This window comes from Leptosomus discolor, chromosome 4 (genome assembly GCF_034619465.1).
Source record: "Leptosomus discolor isolate bLepDis1 chromosome 4, bLepDis1.hap2, whole genome shotgun sequence".
Taxonomy (NCBI): domain Eukaryota; kingdom Metazoa; phylum Chordata; class Aves; order Leptosomiformes; family Leptosomidae; genus Leptosomus; species Leptosomus discolor.
In genome coordinates this window covers 63806807-63826223 of record NC_141394.1, presented here as the reverse complement: position 1 = coordinate 63826223, position 19417 = coordinate 63806807, and the positions used below count along the sequence as shown (strand labels likewise).

The 19417-nt window shown below is 40.5% G+C and overlaps 1 protein-coding gene across 2 annotated transcripts in view; it reads right to left on the bottom strand.

Moving 5' to 3' along the window:
* PPARGC1A (PPARG coactivator 1 alpha) overlaps positions 1-19417 on the bottom strand; it is a 369697-nt gene that overhangs the window by 18960 nt on the left and 331320 nt on the right. For both annotated transcript variants that reach the window (XM_086464231.1, XM_009955583.2), the window contains exons 3-7: positions 9451-9645; positions 8373-8495; positions 7224-7428; positions 3072-3117; positions 2890-2963 (exon numbers count right to left, since the gene is read on the bottom strand). In XM_086464231.1, the coding sequence (XP_086320357.1) occupies positions 2890-2963; positions 3072-3117; positions 7224-7428; positions 8373-8495; positions 9451-9645 (643 nt within the window). The remainder of the gene's footprint in view (positions 1-2889; positions 2964-3071; positions 3118-7223; positions 7429-8372; positions 8496-9450; positions 9646-19417) is intronic.

Sequence of the window (19417 nt, the reverse complement as noted above, 5' to 3'; positions counted from 1 at the left end):
TCATGATGTGCCGGTCTATTTTCCTTAGAACAGCACTAAAAAACAGCTGCAGGAGTTGGGATTTTAGATAGCAATGGACTTATTCCTCTACCACAGGCCACTTATTTAAAGCGCAAAGAATTCTTATGTGTGACTTGAGAACACTTTAACAAAATATTTGTTCCCTGTAATTTGACAAATCAATGTTGTGACAGTTTTAGGGAGGACAAAGTTACATTCACAACTACTAACAAATCCATTGTAAAGCAAGATACAGCATCAGCTAGAGAACAGTTTCAGATTGACTTTAGATACATGAATCCAAAACGTGTGTGTGACGAAGATTGATGGCTCATGTGGGAAATGCTTTTATTTATTTATTTTTCTACTCTATAGTTAATTCATCAGTGAGGGAACCAATGTTGTTTTCAGCAGAGAGATCAAGGGAGCTGCTATTTATATTAAAATACTTTGTGCTTCGATAGTGCAAGCAGCACTGCTAATGGTCTTTTCAATTCGGCAGTAAGATCAAGGCAACTCCTATTTAAATTATAATAAATAGTGCTGGTACAGTGCAAGCTGCCCTACGTAAGGACAATGAGCAATGTGGTTATCTGGATATAATTTGGAGTTGCCAGGGTCTCAGTAAAGAACTCCAAGGTATTATTAATCACTACTACTTCTGGTTTTTTCCTTTTTTTTTTTTTTTTTTTTTTTCTTGAAGTGGGTCCCAATTCTGCCATGATTTACTCACATACACTGTAAGTTCTTCAGTACTCAAGGTTGTTTCTGTTATGCACTTGTCTGCTTCTTGTGACTCAAGACACTACTGCAATACAAATGAGTTAAAAAGACATGCACAACCGCTCATCCTTTTATAGATTTATATACATATATGAATATAAAAATAAAATCTATGCGTACGTGAAGGCAGAGATTAACACAGCTATCAAGCGATGAAATACAATCTCCTGAAACCTCCTCATCACGCATTGTGAAGACCAGAGCAAGTGCAACATGACATCCAAGAGCCACCATCATGTACCCTGCTTGGTAACATCGTCCCAACTCCCTGGCCACACACACTCCACCAACTCTTACTCTTCCTGATTATCATCAGTTTATTTTCTAGATAGACTCTACTCACTTCCAGAGGGAAAAAATCATCATGTTTTCATAGGACAACATTCCTGTTCACATATTTGTCCAGTTGTGCTGTTTCACAGCTTCTGATGCATTTTTTAATGTGCTACTTCTCCTGGTTGTATTGTCTAAGACAACTACAGAACTGTTTTCTTTCCTCCTCTGTGCACAGCTGATGGAGCGGAATGAATTTGGTAATACCAAGACCACTTGCATTGCCTTTATGGAGGCAATACTAGAGGACTATCCAGGGGTCATCCCAACTCCCAGTTTCTGTCTAGTCAGCTGATGGGAAGAGCAGGCTGTTGACTTTCTGTCTGTGAGAAAACACTGCTGCCTTCAGTGATTTCAACGGCTGCTTGTACCACTCTGCTGTAGTCACCTCATCTGCCCCTTCCAGTTGGCAGCACTAAGCACTGACTTACCAGTGTGCTTACAAATGGGCACCCTTGTGCAGATTTGCTTTCCAGTAATGATAAAAGAGGCTTCTCCATGCTTCAGGCCTACTGGCACTGAACGGGATTATCCTGCTGCACACAGCGAATTTTGCCGTCTTTGTGTTGGTTTTGCAAAAAGAAGGTGCATTGGAAGGATGCCTCCTTTTGTCACGAGAGGAATGATTAAGACTGCAGGTTTTCAAAACGTGACAGAGGAAAGTGTGCATGTTTTAATGCTGAACTAATGAAGAAGTTTCTGAAAAAGTGAAATGATGGTTGTAGGGAGGTGAAAGCCCAAAGTACATACACAAATCTAGTGCTTGGGTCTGCTCTTGTGTAAAGCTGTCACTGAATTTAGGGGCACCAAGCTCATTTATGGTACCTGAAGACATATTTTGCAATGCCCCCAAAAGGCTGGAGATCACACAGTTTACAATCCACTGTTATATTGAGAGAAACACATGCCAAGTACATCTCTATTTTTCAATATTACACAACAGAAAGAGAAAACAGTTTTGGCAATAGCTCAGGTGGAGCTGAACATGTGCTCTTGTGCTCAGCTCTGGACACTTCAGGAAAACGGAGGCAAAACAGAGTTCAGAGGCAAGCAATAAAACAGATCTGAGTCTGAAGGAATTGACTTTAGCGGAAAGAAGAGCAAGATGAATTAAATGAGTGCAATGGGTGATGCATGAACTAAACCAGCACGATAAAAAAATCTACAAATCTTCAGAAGGTACAAACACCAGGGATCTGAAAGGAGGAGGAGGATAAAGGGAGGTTGTGTGAAGTGTGCTAATGGAAGAAATAAAGAGAAGGCAAGAATATAAAATGAATAGCAATTTATAAAATTACCTCTGAGCTATGGAATAGTTTTTCAGTGCTAGAGGAGAAAGCTGTTATTTGTGACATATTAATCTAGAATTGACAAAGCACTGAAACATGCAGTCACGTACAGCCCTAGACTGGCCTGGAGACAGACTGGATGACATAACTTTTCCATCTGTAACATCTATTACACTGTGCTGTGGGGTTTGTCTTTGAAAGATGGTGCTCAGCAGTACACAAATCTATGGGGAAATGGGGAAGTATAACAGATAAATGGTTTCATTCATATTTTCCCAGAAATTATGCTCTCTTGTGTAGGTTTGGAGCCATATTTTTAAACACATTCCTTCTCAGGTAACTGGATAAAAAGTCAATGCTAAACTGCACTAAAGTTAATCTACTGGAGACCTCTGTGAGATCTTGGTACATGCAGTATATTAAAATGAACAAACACACACACAAGCAATGCTTAAAGGAAGAGCCAGCACCCGCCATTTCTCACCTGCAGTTCCAGAGAGTTCCACACTTAAGGTTTGTTCAATAGTCTTGCTCTCAAATGGGGAACCCTTGGGATCACTGGAAGACAGGGCACATTTATAAAAACAAGCTGAAATGGAGTTGCTGTAGCCAAAATCTATTGAACCCCCCTCCCTTTTATAAATGTTTGCACTTTCTAGTACTTACTTTGGTGACTCAGGCGTCAATGGAAGTGATAAACTTGTTGGTTTGGCTAAAGGGAAAAAGAAAATTATTATGGAATATTTAAACACTCCATAACATATACTAAAAAGATTTCTTCTTATTGTGGTGCTGGAATCCCATGTTAGCCAGTTAGGGCTGAGCTCTGATAGTTCAACAGCCATGTCAGTGTATCTTAGATAATAAGACAAATAAGGAGACTCATCCTGATTCCTTATTACTGGTACCAAAAGGGCACCTAAATTTCAACAATGATTTACATCAATTACTGTACTTCTGAAATACAGTACACAACTCAAATGCCAAGAATCTTTCAGAGGAAGAGTGGTACACGTTAAAAATCAATGAAGAACTCTACAGGATACACTGAGAAAATGTTATTTCTCTTAGAGTTAATTTAGACTACAGTTCACGTTTTATTTGGAAACAGGAGCAGCAGAATAACTATGAAGCAACAGAACGTTATGAATATTCAGTTAATTTTACTTCTACAATATACAATTTTTTATATAGCACTGAGAATAGTTGTTTCTATGAGGCCAGAGTCCAACCAGTTATAGTCCAAATTTCTGCAAATTATCCTTCAAACTATGACAAGCCACGGACATAGTCACAGATGGTTAAAAATGGGGTTGAAGCTCTCAGCATTACAATCCCAACATACGCAAAAACCACAGCTCTAGCTATAAATATACAAGTCTTGTAGCTTTTATTCATGCAAACTTGTATTTTCCCAAAGCTAGCCAAGAACTAAGATACTGTAATACAAGTCAGATTCCTTTAATTGCCAGCAAAATGTTTAAAAATTAAAAATAATATTACTTGCAAATCTTACTTTTCAGAAGTTAGATTGATGTTTAAACGCAGAGAGCATTGTACCAAGAACAACAGCAGGGGATCTCTTCTGCAGATTAATTACTTAAGACAAAATGTTCCCCTTGAACACTCCTGCACTGCAGATCTTTTGTCCAGAGTGTCACTACTGCGTATTTCGTATTCATTCCAGGCTTGGAGCTCCCATCAACATTAAAGGACTTTATATGCAAATTGATTACTTTTATAAGCTCTAGAGCATTCTTGAAGTAATATTACATTTTTTTAAAAAAAATTAACTCAATTCTCAAGAGCTGCATATTGTTTCTCCTCCTCTCCATATGAAAGTTAGAAATGGAAGCTCAGGTGTTCACCTCAGGTTCACCTTCCTCAGAAGTCACTGCCGGAGTGAGGAGATGCACCTCAACGAGTTATTTGTCTGATCCGGCACTGCCACTGATTTGTACATAAAACCAGGTGCGGCAAGACTCAATGTAACCTGACACATCTCCGTGTGTATTTTATATACATCTAGAGATACTGATGTTTGCCAGTGGCTACCTAGAGGTAAAACTGGCGTTAAAAAATCCAGACCTTACAATAAGGCTCTGGATAAAGTTTTATACAAAGGCTTCCACTTCAGAGGATAGAAATCTGTGTACACTTACCCAGTTTAGGCTTTCTAAGGAAATTGAATCTGTAAGAGCTATTTAAGCCTCTAAAAAGTCTCATTCTAGTTCTCATCAGTCCCACAGAACAGTCCCACATCAGAATATATATATATAAATATATATATAAATAAAATAAAATTCTGAAGCACTGAGACAAAGTGCAAATCTGCTAGAGATGGGCACAGATCCAAGGCGTTATCTCACACCCGCATGTATTCATTTTAGGCAGCTATCACTGGAGGTCTCCCACTGAGAAATTCGCATACCAAAACACCCATCAGTTTTCTTATTGCTAGGCAAGGGCTTGACCAAACACTATTCTTGCAAAGGATTCGTCCTCACACACAGCTATTGATAGTATAAATATTTAGCCAAGACACTATCATTTTCCATGGTGCCTGTTATTAGAGTTTCAAGGTCTACTGTGGTGTGTTTTTTTCTTATTAAAAAGGGTTCACACGAAGTTGCTTGTCCCTGTAAATTGAAAACACTCAGGTTCAAAAGAACTAAGTTTCCTCATGGGCAAATTTCAATGCAAAACTACAGATGATCTTTGGCATGAATGGGTTTGTGGACATTCCCGTGGGTTTGCAATATGTTTGCAACAGCAACCCTAAAGGAAAATACCATTTGACTTATTCTTTGTGAGCTTTCCCTAACTTTGAAAGAAAATATCAGACTCTGATTATTTTTTTAAAACACAAGGAGTCAATTTTCTTGTACTTTTGATTAAATGTATGAACAAATGACTGCAGGTCTGCAAATATCAGTTAAATTTGCAAGGTTGATTCTGCATGAATTGACTGTCCAAGCTGAAAGCATTATATTCTTATATTTGTATTATATGCAAATCCATTGATATTGAAGTCATACATTGGTGTATGAGGCAAATTTGATGAAAAAACATCATTTCAGATGCCTGTAAATTAAACTGCAGGAATTAAAGAAGAGAGTAATTTCTCTCTGCCTGCAATTTCACCCGCAACACCACCAAAGTCACAGTCATCTGTTAAATGCTGGCAAGTTAGCTGTATGTCCCTTCGAACTTTCCTAACATCTCCTTCCATGTTGTTTCCACAAGCCAACGTTCCCTGCTTCTTTGCACTGAATCTACACAATTGCCTCCGCTGGGGAAAAAAATGCAGCTCTGACCTGAACAGGAAGATTTTATAATCTGTGTGCATACATCTGTGTATGTATACAACGTACAGGTGCATATAGCATGTTATATATGATATACCTTGTCATGTATCACCTTAACACCCAGCAGTGTTAATATAGTGCCCTGTAACTTCTGGCAGGTTTATATTTCAGTACCATTGGCAGTAAGAGACCCAGGTTTTACACGTACAGTTCAGTCTGGATTTTGCTGAGAAGCAGACTGCTGAAGCCATCCAGAAGGAGTGGCAGTTGGCATCCAAGAAGCTCTAGGGGCAGTTGGATTTCTTTCTTACAAGAAACATTGTACAGAGAATTTGAAACCAGAATGAGGAAAACTATACTTAAGATGTCAGAATGTACAGCTGCGAGAAGGGTATTTAGTGGCAGGAAAGGAAGATTATTTTTAAGTTTGCTTATACTTCCCTAGTGAAGAGTGAAAAATTAGATTTCACGGGGGATGAAAATGCATGGAGGGGGAGGGGAAAAGAAGACAAAAAAACATATACAGTTTACAATTGTTGCTTTAGAAATACCAGAGCAACACATTTAGGGTCATATCCTGACCTCTGTTGCAGGCAGGTAACTTCCATTGACTTTAGCGGAGTCATCCAGGATTTGCACTGATGTGACTGAGATAGGCACCTGGCCTTCTAGATGCCAGGCCAATATATAAATACATATATGTATTTTAATGTAATAGTAACTTTAAAAAAAGCTCACTTTGGGCTTGTAAGCTTTTACAGCTTTCCCTTATCTTGGGAAAAGAGGCAGGGGAGAGGGGGAGAGAAAGTGAGAAAGGGGGCTTTAAGTTCTTGCATCTCTGTCATAGAAGCTACTTGTAATATAGACCAGTTCTTTACGCATCAGAGGATACTAAAAGTCAACACAAGTGTTTAGTTTTGGCCATAAAGAATCTAAAAAGACAGAAAAAGATCAGGATGGCAGCTAAAATTTCAACTATTTACAAAATAAAATTACAAACTGGCATTCCAGCTTTAACAGGAATGACACATTTATTGCTTTCTCTGTAGCAGTGAGAGCACTATTTACTGTCTCTTAAAGGCTATGTGGCAGGTTAACAATAGCTTCAGTTTTACACTAGCGAAAAAAGAAAGCAGCTCACTAATGAACTGGCCTGCCCAGCCTGTTTAGGGGTATAATGATTTCTTAGTGGTACAGTACTCTGTGAATAAGCATCTACAGCTAGCTTGGTATATTAACGTGGTATTTGTTAAACTTTTTTTTCCCTGAGATTCTTTTTCTGAGGCTGGGGGCAATAAACCTGGAGACAGGATTAAAACTGTTCAAAAGCTAAATCTAGCTAACTCGTTCTAACTTCATTATACTGTTTTAAAACAGACAGAAGAGATGCTGGATTTACACTACTAATCCAAAGAACAGAAGAGGTACTGAGGGTATTCACAATCGCGGTATTTCAGCTTCCCTGCGTAACTGCTGGTACCAAAGCTGTGTTCGGCGGTCCCACACCTACCTTGCAGATGATTTGTCTGAGACTGCAGATGGGGCTTCCTTTTGGAGGTGCATTTCTCTTTGCTGCTGTTCCTGTTCTCTGCTGGTTTGGTCTGAGGAGGGTCATCATTCGTAGTCAGATATTTGAGAAGTTCAGAGCAGGGACGTCTTTGAGGCTTTTGCTGTTGACAAATGCTCTTTGCTTTATTGCTCCATGAACTCTCAGTCTTAAAAACAGGGCAAAATAAAATAAAATAAAATAAAATAAAATAAAATAAAATAAAATAAAATAAAATAAAACAAAAAAAGCACCAAAATTAGTGAGCTGAACCTTATCAGGATGGATATAGGTTTTCTGAAGAGATGAGATTTTCAATGAAGTGTTCAGTCTAAGTGTACTAGATCTATGAGCTGTGAATAATTGTTTGCAGAACAAGGAAAGAAAATTACATTTAAAATTCCTAAATGACATTTATGCAGCTTTTTATTTCATTTCTCCTACATTTCAATGTTCCTACTCAGCAACATGTAACTAACAAGACCCTACAGCGCCTTTACTGTGAACAAAAAAATAAGCTGGTTTAAACCTTAATTTGCTGCTGATTGCTTGAGCCCAGTATTCACAACTCTCTTAAGTACCCCTAAATGCTCGGTTTTCAGTTACAGTGAACGGCAAGACAAACATTGTTTAATACTGCCTGCTAACAGAATTATGTCAGAGCCCCCATTCTATCCAATTAATGGCCGATACACATCTTTTGCCAAGAAGCCAGTGTCATTTTTCTTAGCTCAGACAGCTGGTAAAATGGCAGTCCCGCATCCTGGAGTCACTCATAAACACCAGCCCATCAGCAAATTTTATCGTACCCCCTACTACTCTGTGTACCAATAAAGTAGGCAAGAGTAACAGACGGTGGGACTACAACTGAACTCTGCCAAGAGAAAAAGCATAAATGAAATATTCAGAGCATAAAGGAGCCCAGGTGATTTTCTGGAACCCAGTCTATAATCTGTTCTTTTTTTTTAAAAAGCAATTGCAAGATGGTAGGCAGATTAACACCATACATATAGATCTACTGCTTACTTGGTTGCTGAAAGCATAAAAGACCTTGTTACACTTTTTTCTTGTTTTTTTTTTTTTTTTTCCTTATTACAAAGATTAAGTTTGTACCTTAACAACCACAGGGCTTGTTCTGATCCTGTGATTAGTGTTTGCATGGTTTTGTGTGCTGAGACCACTGCATTCATTGTAATTTAGCTGAGTGTTGGCTGGAGCCAGCAAGAGCTTCTTAAGCTACAAACACATCAGAGAAAGGGAGGTGGAAGGAAAAGAGTAAAGTTATGCATCTTTATGGATTAAAATGACTTATCTACATTTTTGCATAGTTACTTAAAATTAGCTGTATCAATTTCAGCAAGCAAAGTATAATAAAATAGAAAGAAGGGCTCGATATTCCCCAGAGCAAACAGACTTCATTTTCTTCTAGTTTGGCAGCATATTTCTGCTCCCGTTAAAGCAGTATACTGCGGGGCAAGCAGAAATGACAGGGGTCTTGGATTTCTGAATCAACGACAAAATAAAATTCTTGGCGATCTGTTTGACAGAAGAGGCCTCAGATCTAAACAGACTTTAACAGACTAATGGATACAGCATCCAGATGCAGGTATCTGGATCTGCTTCCACAGAAGCCAGTGACAAGAGGCTTTCAGCAGAAACAGAACCACATCTCAAACTGGTTTTACTGAGCGAAATGCATATATGGTTTCACCCATATCCTCACCCAAGGATTCAGTTTTATCCTGATTAGCACTAAGCTGGTGCTTACTGGTCAAATCAATGTTGAAGGCACAAAATTAGCCCCACATCCCGACAGACTCAATGGGTCTTTCTTTACAGATCACCAAAAGTGACATCTAAACACACAAACAAAAAGAGCCCCGAGAAATGAAATATGAATGAAAAAACATTCTCCTGACTTATTCGAACAGACTGATAAGCAAAAGTGTCAGCGATTAGCACAAGAATCTCAAAAACAATCTCTTCAACCCACTTTTCAATAGATTGTCTTATTAGTCATCCTATGGCTATGTGGCGGGGTTTTTTTCTCCGCTTAATTTTCAGTTCTTTACTTGATTTTCCTTTCCAGCCTAAATGAAAAGTCCAGACCTTACTGTGACTACATCATACCCATGCAGCGGGTAGCCAGAGGCACATCCAATTCCTGTTAAACAGTAGGAAGGGTTCTTACTAGAGACGGCTCTTCTGCCTCCTGAGTTGGAGGGGTGCCGTCGGGCATTGGGGAAGGGCTAGCGGCATTTTCATTGGTCACATCTCCATCTGTCAGTGCATCAAATGAAGGCAATCCATCCTCATCCACAGGGATGCTGTCCAGTGTTTCAGTGAGAACGGCTAGCAAGTTTGCCTCATTCTCTTCATCTATCTTCTGTGGGAGGAGACGGAACAAAAAGCAGAACCAGGTGAGAAGAGAAAAGGAACAAAATGATGCCTCTGTATGTGTAAAAGTGATCAAAACATAGTCAAACCAGCACTTGAAACAGTAACCTGCAACAGCGTCTCGGAAGATGTAATTAAGCACAATCAAATTCTCCATACCTGTGTTCAAGAGAAACCTCTTTGCACTTGCACTGTATTGCTCTAGTTTACTTTTCTTCCACAATTCTTTTTTTTTATCCAGTGTTAACAACGAGAAGTAATCACCCAGGGATTGTATTACAGGATGTGCCTAAGCTGCTGACACCTAATCACGGTGTCAGACCAGGCTGTCTCTTTTTCTCTTTCCAACACTGAACATCAGCTAATTGATCTGATAAAATTACAAGAATCAGAGAATAAGACAGCTAATCAGAAGACTAAAATGAATCACCAATGAAATTTGGAAAACCTTGTTCACATACATGGCCTGGTGTAAGACAGGAAGGTTTTCCTTTCCATACTTCTGGAAACCCTTGCTCCAAAACCGAGCAAAAACCTTCTAATTCCTGAGCATTTTGGCATAAGACTAGCCATCAGGACTCGTATTGTAGATGGCAGGCTCTTTGGGTTTCTTTTAAAGAAATGTGTTAGGCAGGTTGCCTTTGAAGTTGTCCTTTCGAGTCATGTCGTTTGACTGCTCAATGTGACTACTGTATGCATTTATCTAATTCAGACTGCAATTATAAAAAAGTAGATTAATTCCTAATCAGATGTGGCTGTAATGTTAATTTATATTAGATATCTTATTTCAGCAACAAGACTTCTTTTTGTCAAATTGAGTAAATTTAAATTCTTTCCAATTTTTTAATGAAATATAGACCCTATTGTATATTAAGGTACAGATTTTTGGAGTACTGAGAGTTCTGAAGAATAGAATTGTGTAAAAATCATTACATTTATTTTTCAAAAAGACTGGAAATTGATCTTGACAGATCAATTATCCAGGATTCCTAGGCTGATCCTAGTGCTATTAAAGTAAATGAAAAGCCTTTCACTGATTCTAGGGTTATCAAATTGAGAGTTTTTCCACCAGCTTCAGAGTGCCTTATCACACTCCAGGTTCATACTGTGAAGAGATTTCAGCTAAGTTCAAATCTCACAGTTTAAAAGGAACATACCAGTAAGACAAACAACAACAAAAAAAAGGTAAAAAAGCCAACAAAAGATTGCCAGTTACACCTCAAAAAAAATAAATCAAGTGAATCTGGGTATGCCCTTAGCATGACTTTTTTCAGTAATACTGTTATCTACCAGACTCTGAACAGAGATGCTCATAAACCACACAGATAATTGCTCCTGCCAGGCTTCTCTGCCAAATCACACCTCACGGCTTCTTACAGAAAAAATCTTAGTTTTGAGCTAGAAAGCTATGGCAGAGCACAGACTGCGCTGGTGCTTACAGCATCATCCCGAAAAAAAGAAATAAACACTCAGGCAAAGCTAAAGCTAAGGAGAAGCATTTACTTAAAAGGCCAAAAGGGTCTCGGCACTGAGAAAAAGAGTCCAAGTTCTGGTATCTTGTGATTTCCACCACACAAACATATGCACAGTGCCATGATAACTGAGTGTGCAGAGGATGGAAACAAGCAGAGGATGGAAATAAGCAGAGGGGAGCCACCTTAAGAAAAAAAACACGCTCCAAAGCCAGCTTCTCACTGCCACTTTTTGAGAGGAAGAAAGGAAAAATATGGTGTCACTTACAGAAAAGTATGAAAAGGCATTATTGGGCAAAAAAGCGCTTTGCAATGTAACAAAGTGCTGATTTGTTTTCCAGTGGCATTTCAAGCCCCTTCCAGGTGGTAGGATGAATGGTAAGAAGAACCAGCCCTCAGCCTGGGGTGGCCCTGTGGGGGGGTGGTCTGGCGGCCTGCCCCCAGCCCTGCGCTAGGAACTTCTCCAGCAAGCCTAGCTGGCGGGGCACACCGCTAGCCTTGCAACTTACAAAGCTGACAACGAAGCTGGAAGTGTTACTGTTTCTAATGGGGAATGCCTTCTTTAATAATAGCACGCCAGAAGAAACCCTGATATTTGCTGTTAGCTGCTCAGCTTTCATGCTTTAAACAGACATTCAAGTGCGCTGACATTCAAGAACAGAAAGTTGAGTGGACACCGGTCCTCATCACAGCAATTTCAATTAGTTTTGTACAAGTTTCAACATTCAAACACCCCAGAGAAAGCAGAGGATGTGACAAAGAGGACTCTGTTAAACAATTAATGTCACTTTCCATTATTGCTTCAGTCCCAATTTACAGAGCAAATAAATCAAAGTCACCACAGATGAAGCACACTAGCTGGCTAACACATGTCTATTCACAAACGACATGGCAGCAGGAACACATTAGTCAAGAAAATGACATTGCTAGATAACCTTTTAAAGGTTTAACTGTGCTATTGCTCCTAATTGTCCTAAATTACTGTTCATAAAGAAACACAATTATTATACACAGCAGAAATGGTGCTGAGGGGAGATGCAGAGGGAGAGATGGCTGGGTACATCAATGTCTGAGCAATAATCACTGAAGCAGCAGCAGCTTTCTGCTTTGCTATCGCAACCTGAGTCGGTGTTGACAGCACTGGGGAGAAGCAACGCCATGGCCAAATGCAGCCTCTTTCACAGTTTCAGCACTGTCACTGCAGAAGTTCACATCTCAGACTGGCATCCAACCTGCGCATCACACAGGCCCAGTGAATCAGGAGGAGCTGAGCAACCTCAATCTCTGCCCAGGTCAGAGGACGTGCCATGTGCTCTCAGGAACTTGCTCCACTCACTCCCTAACTTCCAAGCAGGGTCACGCTGAAAGGGCTTGCTTCTGTCTAAAGGCGAAGATCCTAAGTATTCAGACCACCTAAATGAACTACAGTGTGTAACAAGAAGGGGTGGAGGATAATCTGAAACGTAAAGCCACATGGCAAATACATGCAATCATTAAACACTTACAAAAACAATTCATAATGATCGCATCTTGCTAACTAATGGGTCTTTTTAATGCAGGAGCAGTTACGCATCACTTCCCAGCCACATTGCATGAACTTATTCTTAACATCATCAGTTGTTAGTTTAACATAAAGACATCAGGACCAGAGGTTTTTTGAACCCTGTAAATATTCATCCAGCTGAAGGAGGCAAGGAACCAGAGTATGTCACTGAATGCATGGGCTTCCATGTTTCTGACAGCAAAAGTTTCTAGCATATCCAGAACAGCATTAGCTCTGGAAAGAAGTAAGACTTTGTACTGGTGTCACTGTACATGGGCGAATGCAACAGGGAAAGCTGGCCAGTGCTGTGAACTGCCAGAATACCAACCAGTCCTCAAAAATGAATGATCTAGGAGCCTAAAGACCATGAAAAGTTTCTAACTGTGCTCTTCTCTGCTTTTACATGTTTTGCTCTAATGCTTTAATATTTCTACAGCACTAAAAATAATTCTCTGTCTGAAAACACTTTATTAGTTGTGTAACAATCTCATTCTAATTGGGTTTCTGCCTTCAGTAAAATGTCTCCAGAGATATTCTCTCTTTGGCCAGTGAAAAGCTGTAAGAAATGAGCTGATAATTTACCCACACAAAGGTATTTAAATCCTCTACCCCTGATAATTCTTTCTCCTTTGCTTATTTTGCCTATTGCTGGAGCCGGGTTCACCTCGTGGTTAGCATTTTACATCTATAACACGTTACTTGTCGGCAAGCCCACTACAGATGCCTAAGGCTGCGCTGTAATGGAGACTCGGCCACCTTGTCTTCCCCATGCACCAATCCGTCCTTGAAAACCTTCAAGACAGTGTGCAGACGTCCAGATACAGGACTCCAGTGCAACTTTCTCGCACTCAGCTTGGGTACGCTGATTCACTCCAGAAAAGATACAAGCCCATCATTTAGAAAATCTTTTCCAAATTTTGATAGCGTATTCCAACATTTTCCCTCTGGTTGATTCCCTCTGCCTTTCATTTGTGATTATCACATGCACAGCTTTTGCTTACTGTATCTCAAGGGGTGAAACCAGCTAATGAATGCTGATAATGCTCTAAAGTTTCTTTACTGGCAATCTGAACAGAGTAGGGGCCCATCTTGATTCATACTGAAAGATCAGGGTCTAAACTGTGGTATTAACTCACAGTCCCAAGGAGTTCAGAGCAGTGGCAGCTTGCCACATCTTCGTAAAAAGCCCAGGAAACTCTGGGACAGATCCGCAGCTGGTAGAAGCTGTCACCGCTCCAGCAGCCCAGCTTGGTAAGCAATTCAGAGCAGCCAGGTGTACACCTGAACTCACGAGGGATCACCATTTCAACATATCGACTCATTTCTCCTCAGTAGCCTAAGATCTATTCATAGCACAATTAACAAATAAAACATAAGATTTTCCTCCAGCTGAAAATATCAGTGTGATCTAAAAATACTAATACATTATGGCACTATTTTCAAAAGCACAAAAATGACTTGTGAGCACATCTGGGATTTCCAACAGAATAATCCCTTAATGACACATTTTGGAATAAGAAAATCGTCAAGCTTCATACCACTAGGAGAAATGGGGGCACAGATTTGCCCCTTTTTGCAAACGGGGATGCAGAGGCACCGAAAAGCACACCAACACCACGCCAGCCCTGAGCACCTCCTGCCAAGAAACATGCAGGAGTAGGGTCAGATAATATCTCAGCTCTGTCCCCACAAACCAAGCTTTGCCACCCGAGGATAAGGAGCTGCAGGCTGGGCAGAAACACTGGGAAGGTAGGAGGAGGGAAGGGATTCTTCCTTTCTCCTACCAGCAAAAACTGAGAGCTGAGGTCAGGGACGACGAAAGGGAAGAATTACAGCCCAAGTTTTCCCTCTTCTGGAGCAGGATTCAGCCTGCCAGGGCACCAGCACAGACAATGCTGTCATGGTGATTTTGCTGCCTTCTCAATGTGCTGCCCAAGGCAAGTGCCTCCTTCTCCCTGACTTTGAGCTGGCCATACCTGGCAGTATTTTCTCCCAACGCTGAAGAGGAACCAGCGATCCAAGTGGAGAACCACTTGTTCCACCCTACCTGCTCACAACCAGTCCCATGCCATTACGTATTTTGAGAAGTATTTCAGCTTTTATTTTACCATTTAACTGCTTTGCAAATCCTTAGGTGTCCTGCGCTGTCTTACAGTAAAAATCCACATGATGCATTTGCATTAGAACGTTTTTCCAAGGTCTGTTAGTCTGGTCCCCAAGAGACACTCCCATAATTGAAATGCTTAAGTCCAGAGCTATCAATTATCTTTAAAAACAAAATGGAGTCCCGCTAGGAGAAAATTACAGCCAGGTTTCTTTATATGTAGTAGAAATGTGGGGATTAATTATCACCACCCCTGTGCAAATGCCTTTAGGGTTTGAAAAGGAAACAAGAGATCTTCTCTTCTTGAAGGAGACAGCTATACTCACACTCCTCACACACTCCTACAGGGAAAGACCACTTGAATCCAGAGCTTGCCTTCTGATTTTGGCAGTCCCATTGCACAACGGATGGATTGTGTATGTATCTCATCTGTAGGAGTGACCACATCCCCATATTTATGTAAAAGCTTCACTCCAGCTGGATTTCTGGAGATACTGCACAGACCTGAAGCAATATGCTCTGCCATCCCACTCTGCTCCAAAACAGTGTTAAATAAATAGTGTAATTATACACAATGCAGGTACTGCAATGCTTAACTAGGTCCCTGGAGCTAGGTCCCTGGAGTGGAACGAACTCTCAGCATTGCTCCCAGGGACACTAGGGCACAGCAAGAAGGATCTGTGAAAGGTCCACAGGCAGAAGGAAATGGAAGTACCTGTAGCATGTGCTTCCCCCCTCCTTTTTCCAGGTATAACAACATAAAAGTAACAATATTTATTATTATTCATATACTCAACATGGTGTACGTTCCTAGTCTCAAAAAATTCTCATGTTTAATCTTGGTAACTGAATTCAGGTTACTTTCTCTCTGAAAAGAAAGACATTCTCACTTGACATTGTAAAACTGCTGTCAAGTATCTGAGATTAAAGCATCACAATGGAAAACCACAGCACAAGCCACTTGCATATAGGGTTTTCTTTAAGATCGTGCCCTTGATCACCTGAAGTAATGCAGCCATAGCTCCTGTGAGATCTTTTCAGGTGAAAAATCTAACCTTTCTGCTCTAAGCTAAACATGTCAGTTTAAAAGAGCCTACTAAATATTCTCCTATCACAAAGTCACTTTTTTTATTGCTTCTAACGAGTTGTTGCAGTTCATAAGTTTCCATTACAGCCTGGCAATTAAGCTTCTAATAAACTGAAGAGCTACTAATTGACTTATTCATCTCACACACTGAGGATCCAGCTAGCAACCTGTAACCTGTTCCACATCTTCTGACCAAAATTCATTCACGTTTTGCAAGCCATTCCGATTTCATTTGTGTAAACAGCACCCTTCTCCTCCACAATAGTAATCTTTGATTCTGCGGAAGAGACAAACCAAAAAATCATCTGAGAGCAAGCTATCATGCCGATGACTGTGTTAAGGGGACCAATGATAAGATATTGCTGTGCTGGAATCGGTGCACTGATGGTAGACCCAATATCAAAAATTTATGGTAATTGAAACCACAGAATCTTTGGAAATGCAGTCAATTTGACTCAGTATCAAAAGGTCACTCTATTCAATTTATACTTGATGCTGAGCACAATATTGAGAAAACACCTGAAAGCAAATCATCTTATCAGCAGTTTGGGCCTCAACATTTACTGACTACATAGGCTAATTTGCTCATTACTAAATAAATGCATTACCTATGTTTTGGACCGGGTTAGCTCACCAGAGGGGCTTTTTAACTTGTACAAGACTTGACAATGTAAAAGCATTACCAAACCCCTTACCGGGAACTACATGTCTGTAACGCTGAGACACGCTGTGGACATGCTATTGTGCTGTCTTGCGCAGTGCCAGGGAAGGCCACCTGGACTTCATGGGAGGGGAATGGCAGCAGGAGAAGACCTGGCATGGCCTGTCCAGCCCATGGGGTGCTAGGTTTGGGCAGAGAGCCACATCGAAGCACAAAACTCTGCCTACGTCTCTGGTGGCGAAAACAAGAGCAGGGAAAGGGCAGAAGGGCAAAGGGAAGGAAGAGCTTGATGAAGAGCCACAGAAAAAAGAAAGGCTGGGAGTTTTCCTTTGCTGTGCAAGATGGCCAGAGAAGCAAAGTGGGAGACGAAGTTTGCTTGCTGCCAGCAGTGGTGGGGAAGCAGGGGTGAGCAGAGGAGCTGGTGAGCTGCTGCTGGGGAGGGAGGACGCAGGACAGGCAGCCTGACCCGCACGAGTAGCTCAGTGCCTGGGGTGTGAGTGAGTACACAGGCTGCCCTCTGAGCCCACCACTCAGCACCTTTCCCCCTGGAGCAGCACACAGAGCCTCTTACTCATCCTCCCTTCCCCTTTTACAGGCAATCGTCCATGCACATGGTAAGGTCCCGAGCGACAACACAGACAGAGATGTTTTATTATTACTACACACCTAAAATATACAAGAGGGTAGAGAGTCACAGGTCCTGACCAAGGGTCCCAATCCAGACAAACTCTAATGAGGAATAAGTACTGCAAAAAGAGGGAGGCAGGGGGAGGAAGGCCACAGGGTACAGCATCAGGTAGGGAAGGAGTTTGGGACTCTCCCAGTTGCAGAGCTTTCAGTGATGGTGTCAGCAGTATTTCAGTCCAAATATTCAAACGCTGCTTGCTCAGATTTATTTATTTACTTGATTTATGGTACATGTCCACACTAATCTCTCTGTGCACCGACAAAATTTTTCAACATTCATATACCTTTGTTAGGCAGCATGGCATGTTCTGGGAAAAAAAGAGCTACATACATTTTGCAGGGATTATTTCACACATGTAACTGATGTAAAAACTTCTTTTTCCTCTTGATAATGACAAACATCTCTAAAAAATGCACTTGAGTGGCAGTATAGACCCTTCCTTCGCAAACTATGAAGCATAATCTTGTTGCTTTTGTTCATTCTCTATTTCAGCGTTGAATTTGCTTTAGTTTTAATTATATTGGATGTGCCAGGATGTCTATCATAATCCCTACTTCTTTCTAGAGATTTATAAGTCTACAAAAATATAAATTTCAGGGTAAAATTATACACAATACAGCAGAGAAGAGTTTACATATATTTTTAAATTTTGTTCAATTATGTGGAGACTGGGTGTGTGAATAGAACACACAGTCAAAAACTCCTTTTTAAACAGCAAAATAAGACACTTTATCTGGTGCTCTCACTGTTAGAAAATTGGAATTTAATTTGACCAGGAAATTAGAATTTGTTAAGTATCAACTTCATTAAATGTTTTTTATGATGTTTTAATTTTTGAGTGTGTTCAGCTTCATCAAACTTACCACCATGCCAGTCGAACATTTATGACAAATATAAGTCATGCCTCATAGGAAGAAAAACACGGGTTTTCCTTAGACCTGCAGCATGAATGGATCAGTGTATCATTAATACATCTAGGCTTTCCATCAATTTTTGTTGTGATCTAACTGGAAGGCTGCCATCTGGTCTGAGCTGGCTAAAAGAGTTCATTCAGGCACAACACAAAAACTTGTTTACAGGGCTAAAGACGCATTCGCTCTATTTGTTTTACCTATGTACCCCTACTCCCGTCTTTAAGTGTCACAGCAATGGCTCCAACATCCTCCTGGTATGTACCAGCAGATGTGCTGAGTGATACACATACTACTTAGAAAGGTGGTTTAGCTAGATAAAATAAACAAAGATAGTAGATAATTCGCCCTAAAAACCCCAGAGGAAATCACCACGATGAGGGAAAAAAAGTATCTTTAGATACGTGCGCTCTACTCTTACCAGGCTAAAAAAGTTTCAAAAAACCTCAGTGGCACTCTCATACCTAAGGAGATGCTCAGCTGAAAGAACACCCCACATACTTGAACTGAGCATCCTAGGCTGAAAGCAGTAGAAGCCTCCTTTATAATGAAGCACCACGTGTGAACGTGGAGAGGCCAGGGTTAGGAAGGTGCCAACAGGTATAGGGTTTAACACAGCACATATCACTGGTGCGTTTTGCTAGGCTTTTCAGTTCTCTTCTACAGTCCCACGAAAACAAAATGTAAGCTTGTCCCAGGAGGTAAATAAGCCCTTGCCTCAAATAGCAACGATTGCACAGCGCATCCTGGCAAACTCCTACAATCACTGAGGACACTCTTCAGGATGAGGAAATGTGTCTGAATTTTCCGCCAGTTAAGCATTTGGATTTGTTTAGATGTCTCATAATATCCTTAACTATGTATTTCCTTGATTTGTCACTAGGTGCTAAGACTTCAATGTTCTTTCCATGCAACTTTGTGTATGCAAATAGAAACATAAACTAGAGATGGTGATTTTAAACCAGAAAACATAAAAAAAAATTAAGATCTCAGAAGAGCTATCTGTTGCAAAGCCTCTTCTAGAGGACGCCCACCGTTGGCTTGTTTCTATGTTTCCTGGAACTCACTAGTCTTCACAGATAACGTTGATAAAATGGGGTTGACACTAAAATGTAAAACTGATTTGCTACTTTACACTAAGGCTACCTTGTTTATGTACCCTCAACCAGCCAAGCAGAGTTAGGTAGTGGTGCATACTGTGATGCACGCTACAGTCGCCACTGCAGTTGCCTCTCTTCTATTTATTTCTTAGTCAAAACCGAATACATTGCTCATTCTCTGCTAGTCTTTTAAAA